The sequence below is a fragment of the Ursus maritimus genome, unplaced genomic scaffold (assembly GCF_017311325.1).
Source record: "Ursus maritimus isolate PB19 unplaced genomic scaffold, ASM1731132v1 scaffold_30, whole genome shotgun sequence".
In the NCBI taxonomy this organism is placed as follows: domain Eukaryota; kingdom Metazoa; phylum Chordata; class Mammalia; order Carnivora; family Ursidae; genus Ursus; species Ursus maritimus.
Window position 1 is genome coordinate 16,550,897 of NW_024425564.1, and position 20,700 is coordinate 16,571,596.

At 48.3% G+C, this 20,700-nt stretch overlaps 1 protein-coding gene across 2 annotated transcripts in view; it reads left to right on the forward strand.

Annotated features, from left to right (window-relative positions):
* The window catches only part of CDYL (chromodomain Y like), a 175,197-nt gene extending 154,714 nt beyond the window's left edge, over positions 1–20,483 (forward strand). Inside the window, exons 3-7 of one of the 2 annotated variants that reach the window (XM_040645019.1) lie at positions 1,737–1,927; positions 3,248–3,420; positions 8,932–9,142; positions 17,792–17,935; positions 18,829–20,483. In XM_040645019.1, the coding sequence (XP_040500953.1) occupies positions 1,737–1,927; positions 3,248–3,420; positions 8,932–9,142; positions 17,792–17,935; positions 18,829–18,987 (878 nt within the window). In that variant the 3' untranslated portion in view covers positions 18,988–20,483. Of the gene's footprint in view, positions 1–1,670; positions 1,928–3,247; positions 3,421–8,931; positions 9,143–17,791; positions 17,936–18,828 lie in introns of both variants that reach the window. The other variant, XM_040645018.1, reaches the window with a different exon arrangement.
* The last annotated feature ends 217 nt before the right edge of the window (positions 20,484–20,700 follow it).

Here is a 20,700-nt window from a genome sequence, read left to right on the forward strand (position 1 = left end):
ATGATAAAAGCAAGACTATGTGAAGTAAACTACCACTTGTGTTTTTTTAAAGGGGGGTGGAAATCTTTTTTTTTTTTTTTTTTTCATACTTGCTTGTATATACGTCAAGACACTGTGGAAGGATACTGGGAAACCAGACACAGTAGCTAACTGGAGAGTGGGGTCCTGGGCAGATGGAGAGCAGGGGTGGTCTCCATAGATCTTACCATAGATCTTATATTTGTAGATTCTTGAACCGTATGCATGTATTATAACCTCTTCCAAAACTTCAAAAAATTGAATTTTTTTTTTTTAAAAAAAACCTCTAACGTATTTCTTCCAATTGAATGAAAGTCCTGTTGTTTTATCAAGGAGATTATTTGACTTCTCTAGATGTCCAGTCCTGAGTCTTTTCCAGTGGCCTTGGCTTATTTTCTTTCACTGTGGAGGAAATATTTCTGACCTGTAATTCATGTTCTTCTCCTCCAAGAACCTCTGCTAATTTTATTAGTAAAGCTTGATCCAGTTTTCTTACATTTCTTTCTCTTTCTTCTCCTACCTGAAGGCTCTGTATATTCATTACCAGGTGAGATAATATTCAGACAGTTCATGTGAATAGGACTATAATTATTTATTAATACTTGAATTCTTACTCTGACATAACTTGATAACTCTAGGAAAGCATTAAATGAATCTCTTGCCTTTATTATAAGAAATATTAAGTTCAGGAGACCATGTGTTTAAGACCCAGCAACCACGTTGATGCTGAGGAACTGACATAGGAGGGAAAATTAGCAGAACACTTTATACGATAGGAAAGAGAATTGTCTTGAAATTGTACTTAGAAGACTGTTTGAAAAATGTGGAACTGGGACCAGTGGGCAGAGAACAGTTACATCCCAGGGCATCAGAAGAAAGAACTCCTGAGAGGTTTGAGTGCCCACAAGGGGTGGGGGTGGTTTGCAGTGGCGGCCACGGCACCACAGCTTGTGGACCAGCAGAAACAGGTGGTCACCTGGCGTGTCTGTACACATCGATCTTGCATTCAGAAAAAGATTTCAACTGAATGGCAGATAGCTTTGGCTAGAATAATATTTTCTTGAACCAGTTTCCTTTTTTCCTTCAACTTCTCAAGCCTGGAATAGGTACTCTTCATGAGACCCATTCTCTTTTAATCTCATTCTTGAGAGGTCTCGAGTTTTGTAGCTTCTTTTCAGCAAGTACTTTCTATCTTCATTTTTTAGGCAACATAAGCAAGAGGGTGACTTCCTTGTCAGACTTTGAAGGAAAACAAATGCCTTTTAAAAAGCAGACTTTCTAGGGGCACCTGGGTGGCGCAGTCGGTTAAGGGTCTGTCTTGGGCTCAGGTCATGATCCTAGGGTCCTGCCATCGAGTCCGGGCCTTGGGCTCCCTGCTCTGCTGGGAGCCTGCTTTTCCCTCTCCCTCTGCCCTTCCCCCCAGCTCGTGCTCGCTCTCTCGCTCTCTCTTTCTCTCTCTCGTGCTTTCTGTCTCTATCTCAAAGGAATAAATAAAATCTTTTTAAAAATAAAAGTAGACTTTTTAACAGCCTTGCTTTTAAACATTAAGTCGTGGGTTCATAATGAGCGCTTTTACCCAATTCAGAGACGGCACTGGGGAGGGACTTCGTAGCTGGACGTCACAGACCACTGTGATCTCACACTCTCGGCAGGTGCATCTCCCTTTATGGATGCGTTAACAGCCAATGGAACAACCAACATCCAGACATCTGTTACAGGAGTGACAGCTGGGAAAAGGAAATTCATTGACGACAGAAGAGACCAGCCTTTTGACAAGCGGTTGCGTTTCAGTGTGAGGCAAACAGAAAGTGCCTACAGATACAGAGATATTGTCGTCAGGAAGCAGGATGGCTTCACCCACATCTTGTTGTCAACAAAATCATCAGAGAATAACTCACTCAACCCAGAGGTGAGAGACGTTCCTTGGGCTGATTTGTGCTTCATGTTTCTCCATGCCCTTGTCTCTGGCGCCTGCTTTGCGGAAAGGTGCCCTTTCTAACTCGCCTTCTGGGCCATTGCACAGTCCCACCAGAAGGTAGGAAACAGGGGTGAGGCCGGGCGGTCTTGCTGCGTACCACACCGCGCCTACGAGCAGCTGGAGCCGAGCACGCGTGGGGGTCCGCCTGCGTGCTGCAGGGTGCGGCCGTGCGGGGCGCAGGGAGCGGCCACCCCCGGGTCGGTCACCAGCTCTCAGTCTGCAGGGCGGGGGGCTCCCCAGACTCGCATATCAAGTGCGTGCGGGCACGTGCGTTTCTTTAGCTTTGTTCAGACCGGATTCAAACGGCCGGGGTCCCAGGCCCTTCAGAGTGTGTTGGCATCGTTCCTACGGGTGTTCAGCATCGTCCTGGAACTTCGTTCCCGCGGCAGGGACTTCGGCACGTGTTCGTTGCCGGGAGTACCTGGCAAAGCCGGCTTTCAGGGATCCCGGCAGATGGGGGCTTGCAGAGGTTCAGAAACGAACTCTAAAGGCTCTAAGATGAGAAGTATTGGAACCGGCACTGTGCCTTCTTAAAATTCTACATTCTGGTAGTTGTTTTCCACTTGTGAGCAGCTCGGTCAAGTTGTTTCCAGACAAGAAAACCAAACTACACGAAGTTTGTGTGTCTGGCCAGGGTCACATGACAAACCAGTTCAGGGCTGACCCCTGGTCCGTTTTTTGACTGCAGAGTGCCTTCATTGGTTACTTGTAAGTGCTTCATAGAGCTCATTTTCAGGGGCCTTGTGCCCTTCTAAAATGACTCTCTGCTAATGTGCTTATACTTACTACACTTATGCACCAAACTTCTGGGGTTTCTGTCCCAAGTGTGGTAGGCTGGTGTTAAAAGGAAAAAAAGGAAAAAAAAAAAATCAGGGAACCCTGGTTTCTTTCAACTGGTTGAATGTGCCACCTGCTGTCCGAACTGTAGAAATGCCAAGTGGAAATCCTGTGCAGCTTGCCTCATCCGCCGAGAGTCCCAGCGAGTAGAATGTTAAGGAAACTCAGATTTACGGGTCTTTCTGATTTTACTCTGTTCATAATTAGTTATGTAACTTACACTGTCCCCAGCATTCCCGTCTCTGGTTACAGAACAGCAGCAGCTTGTGAATTATTTTACACCATGGAAGATACAGGGCACGGTATCAGGCTTACACTGCACCCTCTCCGGGTCCAGATTATCCAGGAACAAGATGCTTTTAGGGTTCCGTATCAGAAATACTCTCTGCCACTTTAACTTCTGGTGACTTCCAGGTAATGAAAGAAGTCCAGAGTGCCCTGAGCACAGCTGCTGCCGACGATAGCAAACTCGTGCTGCTCAGCGCCGTGGGCAGCGTCTTCTGCTGCGGGCTCGACTTTATTTATTTTATACGGCGTTTAACAGATGACCGAAAAAGAGAAAGCACCAAGATGGCGGAAGCTATCAGGTATGCACAAATGCTGTGTTTTTAATGGTGGTTTTGAGTGTCCTGCTTTTAGTGTGCCCATCCCTGGCAGAACAGGCGCGAGCAAGCCTCGTGAGTAAAATGCATGTCTCCTTCCACTGAGAGACACCAGTACCAAAATTAATTAAATCATCTGTCTTTTCTGTGGGCCTGGCATAAATTAGTACTTGCCTTGAGCAAATAACTGATTTCAAGGCTGGCTCAAACCCAGTGAGTGCTCAGGGAATGTTCTAATGATTAGCGTGTACAAGAGCATGTAGCCAGAGTTTCCATTATTTGTACTATGAGCGTGTTCTGTCTTCAGCCCTTAAATAAAGATGCATTCTCTTTCACATAATAACTTACCATTTGCTTGACTCCGAAAGAAACTGGCTAGGCTTCATGACAAGCTGGTTCCATAACAGCACATGAAAAGTTTGTGTTAGTACAAGTAGTACACATTCTTGTTCAAGTTCATCCCGAGTTCCAGCTGCCCATAAACCTCGATCATTAGAGTGAAAAGAGGTCCCTTTCTCTCACGTGCTGCCCTCCCCCAGGGACCCACCATTCATTATGTCATCCCAGCCTTTTTCTAAACACTGTCAAATATGCATTCCTTACATAGTAGAGATAATATAGATTTACTTCTAGTTCTGTTAAATAAATGGAACTATACTGTGTGTTCTCTTTGAACTTGCTTTTTCCATTTAACAGTGTGACTTTAGAGATTTCCATTTCTTCTGTTTGGGGATTTTCCACTGCTATATCATAACATTGCAGAAAGCTTCCCTAGAATCACCTAACTCTGCTATAAACATATCCAGGTACATATTCATTCCTCACTTCTCCTGCTAATCACTGTAAGTATAATTAAAGATATCTAATTATTCAAAAATTAATTTTATTTGAAGTGAATGAAAGCCATTCACCAACCAGGAAGACCATTGTACTACCCTTCCCACCTCCCTAACATGACATATCCCTGAGTGACCCCTAAGGGCCCTTTGCATATGCGTTTGCCTTGGTGAGGTCCAGGAGGACGGGAACTTAGACGCACAGACGTGCAAAGTAGACTTGGCCGGATCTTCTCCAGATCCCCACATTGGGGAGTTGAAGTTGAGCTTCTTTGGATGATTAATGGGCTCTGCGTGGCTGAGACCTTGTGCCCTGACCCTGGGGGCACAAGGCTTCCTGGTCCCCCCAAACCATCCTTAAAGGTGCACGTTGGGATTAGTGGAAGTTCTGTGTTGGTGGGTGCAGAGGGCATCTCTCTGATGGACTTCCCATGATGGTTCTGATGGTTGCTGCCCTAATCAGCCCATCAGAAGACTCCCAGAACCCCATACCTTGGGGTTTCCGGGCATTGCCTTGACCTTTCGTAACATTTTTAAGAATTTTCAAAATTAATATATTTTGTCACTGGGTACAGATGTACGCACACATACAAGAGGTTTCTTCGTCTTTTTAAACATTGCCACTTTTTAACTTACCATATGATCATTGTTTTCTTCAAAAATAGTTTGAAATTTTACAGTCTGTTTTAATTAAGTGTTGTCTCTGGTCTCCTAAATAATTTCAAGCTTGTATCCTACTGGATAAGACTATCTTATTACTCAGTTTCAAGTTAAAGTGCTTGATCAGTGCACACAATTACTTGACAGTCGGTCCTTCCAAGACAACTTGCAGGTATTCCTGCTTGTTCACCCATCCCATCCTTTCAGGATGAAGTACATGGGTTTAATTTTCATTTTTCAAATACAAACTGTTGTGCCTCGGGCAGCGACTTTGTGGATTTTCTGTAAGCTCACACTGACTTTACACATAATACTGTGATTTGGGGGAGCTCTGCTGTAATGAGAATCAGATTTGTCAGCCAGCGTCTTCTGTGTTCTGGCTCCATTCTCCCCAGAGACGCTTCCCTAAGCTCCACTCCTAAATCTCAGTGTCTCAACCCTAGTCTGACCCACTCCTCCCGAGTTGAATTGCCCTTGACAGTGCTTGAGGCTTGCATTGTTGGTGTTAGAAAATACAGAGGAAAGATGGATGGAGAGACCACATTTGTGGAACCTTTAGGTAACTTCAGGTGTTTATTTCTGTCAGCTGCCCACTCCTGTTACTTGTCCAGACCCTCTCCCCTCTCACTCTCCTCGCCCCCCACGAAATAGCTTTTCTACAAAAAGGCCAAATCCTGCTTTAGGGAAACCCACTTGGTTCTTCTTTAAATTAATATATTTTTATCAATGTGAATTTTTCCTCATGTACTCTGGCAAGATACGAAAATAATGAGTTATACCAGATTCACTTAACCTTTGCTCTTGCTCGTTTGCATTTAAATTAATTTTTATATGTATAAGATCAGCTTTACGTGTAAAGCTATATATTATTTCTGTGTGTCTTCAATTTCGTAAAACTTTGGGGCAAAGAACGTCACTATAGCAAGTTCCCCCCATAAAAAGTGGGAAATAGGAAGATGAGGTTTGAATTCGATTGTCAGGTGTCTACGACAGCTAATTCCGTTATCGGGACTGCTGGCCGTAATCAGTTTGCAGATTCATTGTAATAAAAACATTCAGCACATTAGTGATAAAAATAAAATGATTATAAATCATTTTTATAACATTAGGCTTTTGAAGTCTGCGGGAACCAGTTGCTGGCTCCTAGTATCTAAAGGACTGGGAGCCTCCTCGCCCCAGAAGGCAGGCATCTTCTTCCCCCATGGAGTGAGAGGAGCAGAGATGCGGGGAGCAGAGCACCTGACCTCTCCCCATTCAGTCCTGTCCAGACATTCCCATTGAAGGGCGAGCTCCCTTGAAAACGGGCAGTGAACTACCTATTGAAACTTCAGATCCTGGTAGCCTCGTTGTCCCCAAATAATTCCTACACTATTGTTCTTAGGTGACTTTCTAACTTTTTTGGTGATATCCATGAAGTAGTAAACGTTCTTCAAAAGAATGGATAGAAGTTTGCTTTTGTTGAATTAGACGTCTTTTTAAACTCATTTTATGACAAATATAATTTCTTCTTTCCCTGCCATACCCACCACAGCCTTTATAGCTCAGTTCATAATTTCCAGAAAGCTGAAATTTAAATTCAGTATGTTGCATTGAGCACATTGGAACAGTCACGCATTTTGATTTTAGGTTCTGAGGTAGACTTGTTCTGCACCCCCTAAAAGCAGCGGACTGGCCCTTCTTGAAGGCCAGGCTCTTGAGCGGTGTCTTGGGGCCCGGAGGCAGCCCCCGCCTCCCTGTCCCTGGTCGCAGTGTGGCCAAGCTTCTGTGGCTCTGGAAAGTTTCCACTAAACAGAAAAAAGCATTTCTGTCAAGTTTGTTTTTGTCGTTGCTGTTGTTGTTGTTTAAAAAAAAAAAACAAACAGATTTTTCTGTAGGCCATGCTCCTTTCTGACATCTCCGAGCTCACGTATCCGAATGTTCGGCTGGGTGCTCTGAAAGGGGAAATGATCTTCGCTGAGCGAACCAGTGAATTCCTACCCCTCCCAGAAGTGGCCACCAGTTGCAGATGAAGTTATCATTCCAGGCAAAAATAAAAATAACTTGGGGGTGGGGGTGGGGGTGAAGAATCAGCTTCAAACAATTCTCCAGTCTTTGGTTTTACAATATCTATTTTAGAAGCATTTTTTTTCCTTTTATACAAACATGTGACGTGAGAAGGAACACTGCCTTGTGGAATGATTGATTGCTTTGACCATTTCTCTGTAAAGTCACTCTCTTACTGCAGTATTTGCTCATTTCTTTCATGTTACTCTGCCATCCTAGTCATGGTTTCCAGATGTTGTTAGCACTAGCCCAGCTCCTCCTGGGCCCTGTTCACATGAGGCAGATGAAAGCAGGGTGACTCCAGGGCACCCGGGGACATATTTTGAAGACGTCTGCTCTGTATCATGGAGACCTTTTCGCGAGTCCTTGGTAACTGAGCATAGAAAATGTATTTCCATCGTGTCATTGACCCCAGATCCTCCAAAAGTGGCACAGGTGACGTAGCTGCACGTAAATTGTCTACATTATTTCAGGAACCTGTTGAAAAGGTTGCCTGGCTCTCTCTGTGTCATTAAAACCTAGTGTGATCTTTCTAACAGTGCCTCAGGCTCTCATTTAGAAAGTCTTACTGCAACTCATTCATTTGAATGAGCCAATTCTTACTCAATGTAAAGATCCCACAAACCTTAGGGGGCCTTGGGGGCTGGGCCGAGGTCTGCAGTGGCTGCAGGGTGCCTTTGAGAACACTCCGTGCAGCTAGGCGTGCAAGCTGCCAGATTCTGCAGTGCGTCCTCTCTTCTGTTCTTTGCACACGCGCGCGCACACACACGTCCCAAACCTGTCCCCCCCCCCAAAAAAATATATGACCCTTTGTGTCGCTATTTGGGGAGATGGGGAGACCATTTAAGATGTTGAGTCATGATTTCCAGAGATAATCTGAATAGATTTGCTGAATCGCAGAGAGCAACCAAATTATTTCTGGTACTGAAGATGGGGGTCAGGCTTAGAATTCTGTAATTCTGAGCTAGAACTCTGACTGCCTTAAAGGAATTATCTTCTCTTTTTGTTGGTGCATGTTTGTCTTTTTCTTCACCATGTTAAATCATAACAAGCAGCAACCTCTGAACATAAAATTAGATTCTAGTGGTAGGAAGAAGATGCACATTCCCTGTATGGCGTGGCATCAACCTACCCTAAATTGAAAAGCAGCCTACTTTTCCAGTCTGATCCTAAAACAAATCCAAAAATAGCATTGGCTCGGTTTTGAAATCCACATCCTCTGTGAAGGCTGCCCTACCCCTAGTCTTGCTCTACTTTGCAGCCCTGCTGTAATCGTAATCCGCAGCGCACAGCGGGACACACAGTGGTGGACGGGCAGTGTCTCTGCTGCTCGCTGTTCTTCCTCGGATCTCCAGTCTTAAACCAGCCTGGAAGCTTCTTGTTTCTGCACGCCCAAGTCATTCCATCTAATTCTGGACAAACTCAGGAAATCTCTGGTGTTTCCAAATAGTCAATGAGTTGTCTGAAATCACATACCAAGTCCAGAACCCGACCCCATGGGTCGTAACCCCAGCCTCCTAGTCTTTGCTCAACACCAGGCAATCTTGGTAGGCCCCGTGCCAGGTTTTCTTTGGGAGAGCTTCTAGATTGATCATCAGAACCCCACGGTGTTTTTGGGGCTCCTTATGTCTTAAAGGGAAGGAAGGTTGTGGAGAAAGATGGATTAGTCCTAGAGCCCAAGAGCCAGCTGCAAATCCAAGAGCAGCCTCTGACGACATCACCCGCAGTCTTCACACAGGTCCTGTAGCCGCTCCAGCACTGCGTCCAGGGCATCGTCGGCCCTTTATAACAGTAAATAAGACCAGGGCCACTTCTAGGAGAAGGCCTTCAACGAATCTCAACTTATACTGATTTCCATAGAGTTTACCTCTTGGTATATTGAATCTATAATAGTGGATTTTTCTGTTGCTCAAATACACAATGTTTTGAGTAATTTCCCATTTATTTTTCATTTTAGAAACTTCGTGAATACTTTCATTCAGTTTAAGAAGCCTATCATTGTAGCAGTGAATGGCCCAGCCATTGGACTGGGAGCCTCCATATTGCCTCTTTGTGATGTGGTTTGGGCCAACGAAAAGGCTTGGTTTCAAACACCCTATACTACCTTCGGACAGAGTCCAGATGGCTGTTCCACCGTTATGTTTCCCAAGATTATGGGAGGAGCATCTGTGAGTACCTCTTTTTTAAAAATTATTCTAGAAAACTTCCTGAAGAAATCCAGTTTGGTCATTGTTTTTCTAAATATGTACAGGGTGTCATTTTGTGGGGACTTCCTTTCAAACGCACTTGTAGTTCAATTCTGTTCATTAACTCATATTCTCAATTCATGAAATCATGGGAGGTTTTCATATTTTGGTTCGTAGAACATTTATGGACACTGGGTTGCATCATTTCCTAGAGAAGGACCTTATTCAGTGAGCAGTCTCTCTCTCCGTAATTGACACCGATATCCATTATTAGTAAATACCCAGTCTGTAACCCAAACAGCAGAGTGTGCCATCAAAAGGTTCTTGACCTAATAACCTAAACGCTGCACTTTTAAGAGAAAGCGTGAAAGCCCTAAGTTGGTTAGGATAAAAGAAGTCTTTCCATCTGATTGTGGAGCTTTATTTTTTTTAACCAATTAAGCCATCCATAATAAGCGTTTGTGTTTGTAGCTTTTGATTTTTTTCAAGCAATTACACACATTGCATTTCTTACTCCCTGAAGTAGGGCAAGGGGTGGCGTCATGGATTGGGGTCTCCACAAGCCACACTGAGGTAGAGTTTGGCATGGTGGACAAATATTCGCTAGTCCACACCTATCGGCAGGATGGCAGCGGTCAGGGGTCTGCACAGAGGAAGGCAGGCCCAGCAAAGCTTGGGCCACCTATGGGGAGCTCTGGGGCATGTATGGCCTGTCACAGTTGTCCACACTGGACTGAAATGGCTGGTTCCTTTATGACCGTCATCACCGAGTGTGGGCTGCGCAGGAAGAGCGCCATGACCGTGCATGAAGCGGCTCTGCAGCAGAGGGCGTCCCCGAAGGGGCTGAGGGCTGGCTGCTGACAGCACTCCCAACAGCTGGGACAGCAAGACCTCCCTTGGATGGACCTCCGCGGCACATCCCCATGGCCACCACAGTTCACCCCTTGACCCTTCGCATCCCCCTCTTCATACACATTAAAGGGGGGCCACGATTCCTGGGGAAAGATGTAGAGGAGAAGGATTAGCCACTGACGACTGTTAGAGGCAAGAACTGCCTAGATGTTAAAGTTAGCAGGTAAAAGTATGATGAGAAAATGAATATTTGCATTCTCTCATTATTTATGAGTGGTCAGAGTCCCCAGAAATAAGACCCGTCGTTGGCCCCAACCTGCTGCAGTGAGAATGACGTGGTGTCGCTCCACCAGAGTCTTGCCACATGGGCATCCCCTCCGTCCGGTCTGGAGAGAACACCAGACAGGCCCGGACTGGAACACAGTCTGCAGATACCATGCAGGGCCCTGCCAAAGTGCCATGTGGTCAGACAACTCACCGGAAGACCTAGGCGCCACCCCACACTGAGGGGCACAGAGGGGCCTGAGAGCTCCGTGCACATGCAGGGATCTCAGACCCAGTTCGGGGTCAGAGGAAGGACTTTTATAGGACAAACTGCGAACTTTGCAGACGGTCTGTGGTTTGACTCATAATACTGTGGTGATGGTAATTTTCCCGTTTTGATCATTGTAAGATGTCATAGATGTTAATGTTAGAGCTGGATAAAGGGTTTGTCCTCTCTCTATAACTTTTATAAGCTTCCCGTAAGTCCAAATTTATTCCCAAAACAGAGTTTGAAAGAAAGAGGAAGTTCACTGGGCCCGCACAGCCACCATTGCCACATCTGGTCTCAAAGCCACCCCCACCCTTGTCTTCTCCCTTCCTGTTCTAGAACGTCCCACCCACCCAAGCTGCCACCTCTGCTGGCCTCAGTGACCACCCTGTGGTGGGATGCTGCTCCCCCCACCCCGAGTTGCTGCACTTGTGCGTTTGTGGCTGCGTCTGGGCGGCCGAGGACCAAAGGGCTCCCAGTGGACACCAAGTGCCCAGGTGGTAGCAGTCATAGCCTGAAGTTCATTGGGACCCTTGCTGCGTCTACGGGCCAGGTGTGCTCCCTCGGGGACCAGCAGAGCCCAGTTTCAAAGGCAGGAGGCACAGTGGCCCTCAGGTCATTGGTGGGCAGCGGGGGCAGTGGCACGTGCAGCCATGCCCCTTCCCATCCCTCGTTTCCCAGTCCTGAGTGTTCTTTCTGTCGGGGACATGGTACCATATCAAGGTCTTCGATGCGCTGTGTACGCTGTAACTCAGAAGAGGTGCCGCCTCCAAGCTGGTACTCCCCCTGCACCTCCGACCATCCAAGCGCTCCATCAGCAGCGGCCTCTGGAGTTGTCGAACATGACACGGCCAGAGGACCCCATGGTCATGGGCCCGCTCCCCCAGCCCCTTTGCTGTGAGGGGGTTCTGGTCTGGCACACCCCATGCACTTCATGAGCCTCGGAGAGCGGTGCTTGTGAGGACCCCGGGCAGGAAAACAAACCCAGAACAGAGTGAGCATCTGTTCCCGTGACAACAGTCAGCGGGCCACCACGCGGCCGACCAGCTAGTCCCCGGAGTGATGCCAAGTAGGTGGCTCAACATTGGTGTCTTGCTGGAGGCTGGATGTCCGCGGTGACTGTAACTGAGTCAGCCTCCATGAGTCAGAGCCTGTGCCCTTGAGCTCCACCTCCCACACACCCCACAGCCACTCCGTCCACGTGCTTGACGTGCCAGCACGTGACCAGGACTCGTCTCCCAGAGCTGTTTGGTTCCTCCCTGTGATGCATGCTTCCTGTTGGACGCTGAGGTCACGCAGCCATGTACACACTTCCTCGGCCATCGACATGCCAGGCCCGTTGTCCCCGACCTTCCAGGCCCCTGACCAGCCAGCCAGGCTGTTCGCCACTGCCCAGGGTCACTGCACGCTCCCATCTTGATCCACCTCTCCTTCCACACCAGGTGGTGGACGAGGCACACCCCCTATTGGGGAGCGTTTCCCTTCGGGGGAGGCTCCAGGGCACTTGCCAGCTGTGTTTCAGTCTGCACACCCAAAAACGGAGCCAGCCCATGCACAAACCAGCTCACCCGTCCGGACTCCCCCATGTGGCCGGCGGTGTGAGCTGAGGCAGGACCCTGGTGCAGCAGTGGTGGGTGACGTGGGGGTCCGGGCCCCCCATGCGGTTCGCCCATGCCCTCTGCTGTCTGTGCCTGACCTCAGCTGTGCGCCTTGTGGCTCGCCTTACACCTAGCAGGCCTGATGGGACTCGGCTCTTGGGGACATCTCCGATGTGTGGTCTTTTGGTGTCCCGTGGCTAGGCGTTCCACCTCCACCAGGGTTCAGTAACACTCCAGAATTGTTTTTTAAGAGGCACGTTCTTCTCTGCCGTGAACAGCACAGGCTCGCTCCTGCGTTGTCATCTCTCTGGCATGTGCCCCAAGCTCCTGGAGGCCTCTCGTCCCACCGGCTCCACAGTCAGGCCTGGCAGCTCTGCCATTTCAGCTCCACTTAGCCTGGGCCACCACCCGCTCCGTGCTTCTAGGAGCCATCCCAGTAGCAAGATCACACCGTCTGCCGGGGCCCAGCCAGGCAGTTACATCTTGTATCTCAGGAGAGCTCCCAAATCAGCAAACTCCCCTGTCCAACTTTGCGTTCTGGTTCCAAGTCAGGCACCCTTAGAATTCAGGCCCCCGTGTCTTCCTGCAGCTCCTTGGAGGGAGGAAGCAAGTTATAGGCCTAGCGGCCAGGAGAGGAAGCCGGGCAGGACTTGAGGGAAGCGATGCCGTCTTGCGGAGAGAGACCTCTGCATTGTCTCCAAGCAAGATGGCAACACTTGTTCCTGATGGGGACAGAGGGATCAGAAGAGTCTGGGGTTCAACTTGGGGATGTCCACCTGGAGTCCCTGTTCGAGGTTTAAAGGGTCTCCTCCTCCCTCCCCTCCCCACCGAGCGCAGCAGATCCTCCTTGGTGGGTGACTTGCCTTGCCTGGAGCTGGGCCACTCAGATTAGTAAGTCCTGGGTCTGGATCTGCGCTTTCTCTGCCTTCTTGCTACCCAGCAGCCCCTCTGCTTGCGTCAGTGGCAAATAGCAGTTACTGTGCGGGTTTTCGCACTTGAACCACCACCAGTGCCGGGTGCTTGGGGTGCTCTACCAGCCCTTGAGGGGTGCTCTTTGCCAGCCAGCCAGGGAGCTATCTTGCTCCCAAAGCCCTCTCATCGCCACTTCTTCTCCCATTCCCACCTGTGACAAGTTAGTTTTTCTGGAAACGGAGGCCGAGTTGGATTTGGGCAAGCAGGACACAGGGTCCACCTCTGTGGCAGGGCAGGGAGGAGGCAGGACTAGGCAGAGGGCAAAGGTGAACCGTGGTACCGCCCTGGCAAAACTCCCCCTGAGCCCACAGGGAGTCCTGGGGCACATGTGGCTGCCCCTGCTCTTCCGGGGGCCCCGCCGCAATCAGAGCCTCCTCTGCGGGTGTGGCCGCTCCGAGGAGCTCTCCCAGAAGGCCCCTGCGAACGGCACCCCTGGCAGTGGGACAGCAAGTGTTTCCTGGGCCGAGGCCACCGGGCGGCACGTCTGCGTCCACCCCAGGATGGTGCGCCGTGTTTCACAGATGAGGAGCTGGGGCCCCGTGTGGGTCACTGGTCTTGTTTGCACCATGCTGCCCCCACCTAACAGTTATTACTACCTGGTTCTGGTGGTAGAGTCGTTATCGGGAAAATTACTTTAAGTTCATTTTAAGTTATTACTGTAAAATAGATCATTTCCTAACAGTTGCTGCCCGTTCTGGGAGCAAAGACGCCTTGTCATGGGTCAAAGCCTTTTACGTGCATCCTGAGTCTTACCCTAGCGAAGACTGAAATAACCGTGTGGTGCAAGGAGCTGTGTGACGTTGATGCGGGTACCCGGGAAGAGCAGATTGGGGGGAATACTAAACCTGACATCTAAGCCCATTTTGGGCAAAGGCATTCTGAAATTGGAGTCCTTAGGCCAAAAGCTGCTAAGAGGTGGAACCCTTAGAGCCCATTGCACTCAGGACCAGAAAGAACGGGAAGCCGTGACGAGACGAATGCCTGCTCGCCCGGCAGGTGCATTTTCCCTCACGGGACCCGTCTTGAAAACACATCACTTTTTGCTTCTCGTGATCTCCTGGTGCCACTCGTGCACACGGTGGTTCTCAGCCGGGGTGCCGTGTCCCATGTCCCCTTCCCCGTGGTCACGCACTGCAGCGTCTAGAGACTAGCCTGTCACAGCAGAGGCGGTGCTGGCAGCTCGAGAGCTGGGTGCCGCTTGGCATCCCACAAATCACACGACAGCCTCCTCGCCACGCTGGCTGGACCAGAATGTGGTTAGCGCCTGGCTGAGAAACCCTGCCCTGAAGCAAGAGTGGAGCTCAGGGTCTACTCAGCAAGTGCAGAGTGTTTGACTAAAACCTGTCTGCAGAAAGTAAGTAAGTGCTGCTGGGGAGAGGCATGCATGCTGCGACAGCGCCCACTGAAAGTGACACCCCCCCGGATGCCAAGTCCCCTTGGTGAGCTTTTGATGTGTGTGAGCTTCCGGCAGCCTGAGGCAAGGCTGTACAGGTTTGGTTTTCCACCAGGGTTTGTGCACAGCTCTGCAGGAAGGCTAAGCCAGAGAGGATCGTGTTCCCAGGGCAGGAGAGTGCAGCCAAAGCAAGCTGTGAGAGCTGTCCTCTCCTGGTAGTCGCGGGCCAGCCTCTCTGGAGCGAAGCTGTGGTCACAAGACACGCGGGTCAGCGTCGTCGGACTGTATTCCTCTACAGCTTAGTCCTCCTTGTCCCCAGTAAACATTCAGGGCACGCCCGCTGGGTGCCCAGCACCACACCGTCACCATCCTGTGGCTCGGGCACTGTGAGTGACACCCTACAGAGCCTCACTGAGGAGGACACAAAGCTGGTGAACGTGGGCTTCCACTGATAAAGCTGGCAGCTCTCATTCCGGATGGTGTGATGCTGGAGAGATGCCCAGTGAATGGCTGATGTCCTCGCCCCGAATTTACCAGAGAGGAGGCCGCTCTGGGGAGTTGCGAGCCTGACCCAAGGGAGTAAGTGGCAGAGCCGCTGCCTCCACAAGGTTCAGAGCTCCCCAACCCGCGACGCCTGGGTGGCTCAGTTGGTTAAACATTTGCCTTCGGTTCAGGGTATCCCAGGGTTCTGGGATCAAGTCCCGCATCAGACTCCTTGCTCAGCAGGAAGCCTGCTTCTCCCTCCCCCTGCTTGTGTGTGCTGTCTTTTGGACAAATAAATAAATAAAATCTTTGAAAAAAAAAAAAAAACAAACCTCCCAACCCCCCCTGCCCAAGCTGGTCAGGTTTCCTCACCACACCTCTTAATGTGGTCTTTTGGGCTGAAAGAAAAGGGAACTCTACTTTTCTTTGGCATTTCTCACTTGTCTGGGTAGTTAGGCTATAACTTTTTAAAAACAGTTGGCAATCTTGGAACAAAATGGCAGCCAGTAGATTTCCAATGACCATGTCTTTGCAAGTCTGTTTCTTGGGTAGAAGTTAGAAGCCTCTCCCGTTAAAACTACTAGAATGGAGCATATGAGAACTTGCTCATTCCAATTGCGTGTATTTAATCTTACTAACCTTATGGTATTATTTGTTGACTATAATTTAAACCAACTGCCTGCCCGTACTTACACGAGGAGTATTAACAGCCTTGAGTCAGTCACACTCATGCTCTTGGGTGAAGTCCGAAATGCCCTTTGTTGTCCTGCACGTCCAGCCATCAGGAACAGAGAAGACTAAGTAGGGAAAGACTCTCCAGGGACCGCAGCCACGGAGTTCGCCCAGCTCCAAAAGGAGTACGCAGTGGCAGTGACAGCTCCCCGCGTGGTGGGAGACTGTTCTGACGGCCCGGCTGGCTGGTGAGAAGCAAGGGAAGGGGGAAGGGAGGAAGAGAACAGTGGTGGGGCTCTGTTGTACGTCCAGACGGCAAGGAGTAAGATTCAGAGAAGTGACGGGTGGGGGACAGGCCCGCAGAGGGGCCGGAGAGGGAGCACGTGAAGGAGACTTGCTCTCCCCCATACCCCACTCTCAACAGGCACACGTTCACATCCACAGCGCAAGCTAAGATCCTGTGGTTCAGGCTGGTCTTGGAAACTCACTTCGCACTTCACTTAAGTGATGTAGTTGTGGTGTGGTCTTCACTGTGTACAGAGAAGAGAGAAGCACAAACTAGGAAAACCATAGAGCACTCCCCACCAGGTCCTCCTCCCAGCACTCCTGTCACCCTTTCTCATCGCGTTTGGATCCGTTTTCAAAAGAAGTATCTTAACAGCTAACAGTAAGCTGAAGTCAGGCTTCTAAACACATTGTTTATTTTAGACCTTCTTTTTACCGAGAAGAGGAGGTTCAGTGCAGGGGTTTTCAAAGAGAACATCTCTGAGCTCTGCACACATTCATGCCTTTGTCCAAGACTTGGCACAAATAACAGGTCCATGTTGGGGCCAAAATAAGTCATGAGTGTGAAGAACTTCAGTCCTCCTTGTGGGGACCCAGCTCTCCACCCTGTTTTCCATCCTCTGCCCGTGTTGAAAGGGTAGTGAGTCACCAGACGTTTCCTTTGCCAGCTCTTTTTACTTGGTTGTCGTCCACACTGTGCATTTCATGTGCAGTACACGTCTCGATGCATTTACAGGAGGCTTTTCATAACAGTATTTTACCTCTTTTGGAAAAGGAGCGTCACCTCCCAAGAGTATGCTTTTCCCTGAGTCACACTAGATTATGGTCAGGTCTTCATCGTGACCGTCAGATTCTTTGGGAAAGTTATCAGTGCAAGATAAACTGCAGACAGGAAATTGTCACATCAGACGAGTGCAAAGTTTCCTTGTCAGATGGGTTTTCTCCCTATTTGGATATCTGAGCCTGTGATTTGAATGAACTAAACTCCATGCACATAGTGTTGAGACCTTAAGTGATACGGAATCCAAGACAAAGTTAAAGTCAGTTTCATGCATGTACATACACACACGTACATATATACTTTTTTTTTTTAACAAAAACAAATTAATTTCTTCCATTGAGTCATTTGAGGTGACTATAGTCGGACCCTTCTGAGAGGACCTCAGTAGTGGTCATTTTGGATGCATTCAGGTCCTGAATAGTTTCTTACTTTAATGTCCAAGTGGTAAAATGTGGCCTTCTAAGTTCTACTCGAGCAGAAACATACTGCCCTTAGAACTTTGTATATGGAGAAGAAATCACCATTGGCCTCTCTCTGATAATGGAGAATATTGATTAGTAATTCTGTGACTGATTAAATCCCTAAAACTACAAATTGTCTAGTTTTGCTTATGCCTCAGTTTCCCAGGATCCTCTCTTGTGTATTAAATGACTTCACACATGGGAATAGCCACTGGGAAGGAGGAGGCCACTGGGAAGGAGGGCAGCTTCGAGATCCCAACAAGTAGGCCTTCTCTGAGATGCTTGGTTATGCCTACGTGATTCTGTATTACATCCTAAAATAAGCCTGACTTTTTTTTTTTTTTAATTCCCCGTCAGCGCATTACTTCTCACCTGCGTAGTTGATCGTGCCTTGTTGGGTTTCTTCTCCGAGCACAAGCTCCGGAACAGCGCACTTGAGAAGGAACCCTGGAGGAAGCACAGCGAGTCCCCAGCAGGGCCCGCACGTTTACACGCCTGTCCCTGATTTGAATTTTGTTAGATGAATTTTCAGGTTGGGTCTTTTCTGCCTGCGTCCCGGACCCCTCACATTTCATACCAGTATCAACTCTTCTTCCTTTCAGGCAAATGAAATGTTGCTCAGCGGACGGAAGCTGACGGCGCAGGAGGCGTGCGGCAAAGGCCTGGTCTCCCAGGTGTTCTGGCCCGGGACCTTCACCCAAGAAGTCATGGTTCGCATCAAGGAGCTTGCCTCCTGTAATCCAGTTGTAGGTGGAATTCATTTTCTTACATATGTTATCTTTTATTTCTTTTTTTTCTGTGCCCTTTCTTCCAGAGAGCTCCACGTGTAGCGGGTTTCCCGAGTCCTCCACCGCTGCTCCCTGCACGGCCACCTGCGTGGGAAATGCCGCAGGAGCTAAAATCGGTGCCACTACTCCACACGGGCTCACCTTGTCCTCCCGGTTGCAGAGGCCTTAGGGTGAAAGGAATGCATTTCAGAGCTTTAGGAACTTCCAAGTGCCCTATAAAACTCTACCAGAACCATCTCTGTGGTTCTTTCCTGTCTCCAGAGCTCTTTCCTGTAATCATGTTTGCTCCCGTCCCCCCGCCCCCACAGTGGATGTAAGCTTCTGTTTGATAAATGTGCTGGATAATATTCAGTCTTGTAACAGAACTGCATTTAGCAAATTAGAAGACGAAATGTTACTGAATATTAACTGACATGACTCCCATTCAGACTCTCCCTGATACGACAGCCTTCACTATTAAGTTTTGGTTAGACAGTCCAGTCAGTAGGTGTTTGCAGAGCTTCCCCTGAGCGTCCCGAGGGTCGACGTTCAGCTCGGGCTGCACCGGCCTGCAGCAGCCGCAGCACAGGGCCCGGGCTGCTTGGTCTCGGTGGGGAGGGCCAGGGCGCGAGCAGCATAGCTCTCCTGAAACAGCTCACCAGCTGAGAAGTTGAGAATTTGCCCGATACCTGGTGTGGTTACCCCCCAGCCCTGTCTCGGGCCTGACGTGTATTGTGACAAAATGTCTGGTAGCCTAATTTTAACAGGTAATAACTCAAGATGGATAATTGCCTCCATAAATTTAGGGACAGAGAGAGCCAGTGCTTGCAGACACGTACCCTTGCTAACTCACCGCTCGTTGTCCGCTCCAGGTGCTGGAAGAATCGAAAGCCCTCGTGCGCTGTAACATGAAGATGGAGCTGGAGCAGGCCAACGAGAGGGAGTGTGAAGTGCTGAAGAAGATCTGGGGCTCGGCGCAGGGCATGGACTCCATGCTGAAGTACCTGCAGAGGAAGATCGACGAGTTCTGACCGGCAGGTGCCCGCTGCTGACACTGGAATTCTAGAGCAGGACGTCCGTGGCGCCAGGCTGCCCTCCTCCATCCTCACGGCCCGCAGCAAGTTCACTCTTAGCTCACGCTTGGAAGCAGGACTTACGACATCCAAGCTATTTATTATCAAGGAGTTTTTAAGTACTGTAACTTTAAAATAAATAACTACAAAGCTCCTCTGTCCAAACGTCATTATTTTATACTTAATATACACACAAGTATAAAAGTATAATGGTGAGCTCTAGACTGCTCTCCGAAGCTCTCATTTTTGTTATCTTTAGCTAGTACTGTATAAAAAAGAAACGAAGTGTGTTTTGCTGGTTTTGGGTGGCAGAAAGGTCTGGAATAATGTTCGTTTTCCTGGTTTTTTCCTTCTGGAACACAGAAGCTAGAGAGGTATTGGCCAGCCTCCTCTCTCCTGCCCCAGTCAGAGACACAGAAAGATCTGAGACGTGCCTTTGTCTCCAAAAAAGGTACAGATACCTCAGAGATGGGATGTCCTGAATCAAAAGTAAAACTTATCTTTTCGGCTAAGTATTTCTGCTGAAAAACCCGCCGACGAACATACCCCTGCACTGAAGTCCACTTAGGATTCATGCTGGAAAATCCATTGATTCTTCCTTTTTAATATGTCCAGTTCTTACCCAGTTAACATGAAGAAACCACTGTCTCTCCAGAAGAAAGCTTGTTTTGCAGTATTAGTGAATCACTGAATAGCTTAAGTATGAATATCTAAGTTATAAGTTAGTCTTAGTGGAGTTTAAAGAGTTTTTCTGACCCTTTTGAAAAAATAACTACATAAGTGCTTCTTGTTGCTGGGTGAGAAATACTACTTTATATACAGTTTTGGTTTTCTATTTGCAGCTACGATTGATGTATTACACCAAAAAAAAAGTATTTTTATGTTTATAAATTGTAATTTTTAGGTTCACTTAGAATATATTTTATTTAATAAGTTAAAATTCTTTTGGCACACTATTAAATGCAAAAACTCCTTTTAAAAAAAAAAGGAACTACCTTATATTCAATGTTTAATGTTGCTGGTCTCTGCTTCCATGTCTACGCACTACGCGGAGTGCAGTGGGGTGTCCAAGAGTGCCCTGTGTAAATAGACATTCACATTCCTTCCAGGAGTGGGGACTGGTTCCTGATTACAGACGCCTATTATTAGTTAGGCTCTGAGCTTGCAATCATATTGAATGTATGAAGAATGAAATAAAATCAAAACCTTATTTTTGTACAGTTTGGAAGTTTATACTTAGAACCGACCACCTCCCGGCCACGTGGAGAGCTGTACAGTGTGTAAATCTGTCTTTACCTTGGATTGGTTGGTGCAGTATTTTTGCATCTGTGGGACCTACTTTTTCGTTCAGTAGTTTGAACTATATATAATAAACTGTACAATCTGTAAAGTTTTTATAGAATAAATATTCAGCTGTGAAAACTGGTTAAATAAAACTAATATTTCTTAACACATTTGAAATGTTCGTCTCATTCTTCACTCCTGAAGTTTCCCATGGGACGTTTCATCTTTTTCGTGAGATACGCACGTGGGCTGATACAGCTTCTACACGGTTTAGAGGGTAAGGGACGCCCGCGGAACTGCACCGGAGAGGAGCTAGAAGATGACTGTCCTCCCAAGTCCCGTCTCCTGTGCTCCCCCGCAGGCCGCCATGCTCGGAACTTTGTGTCC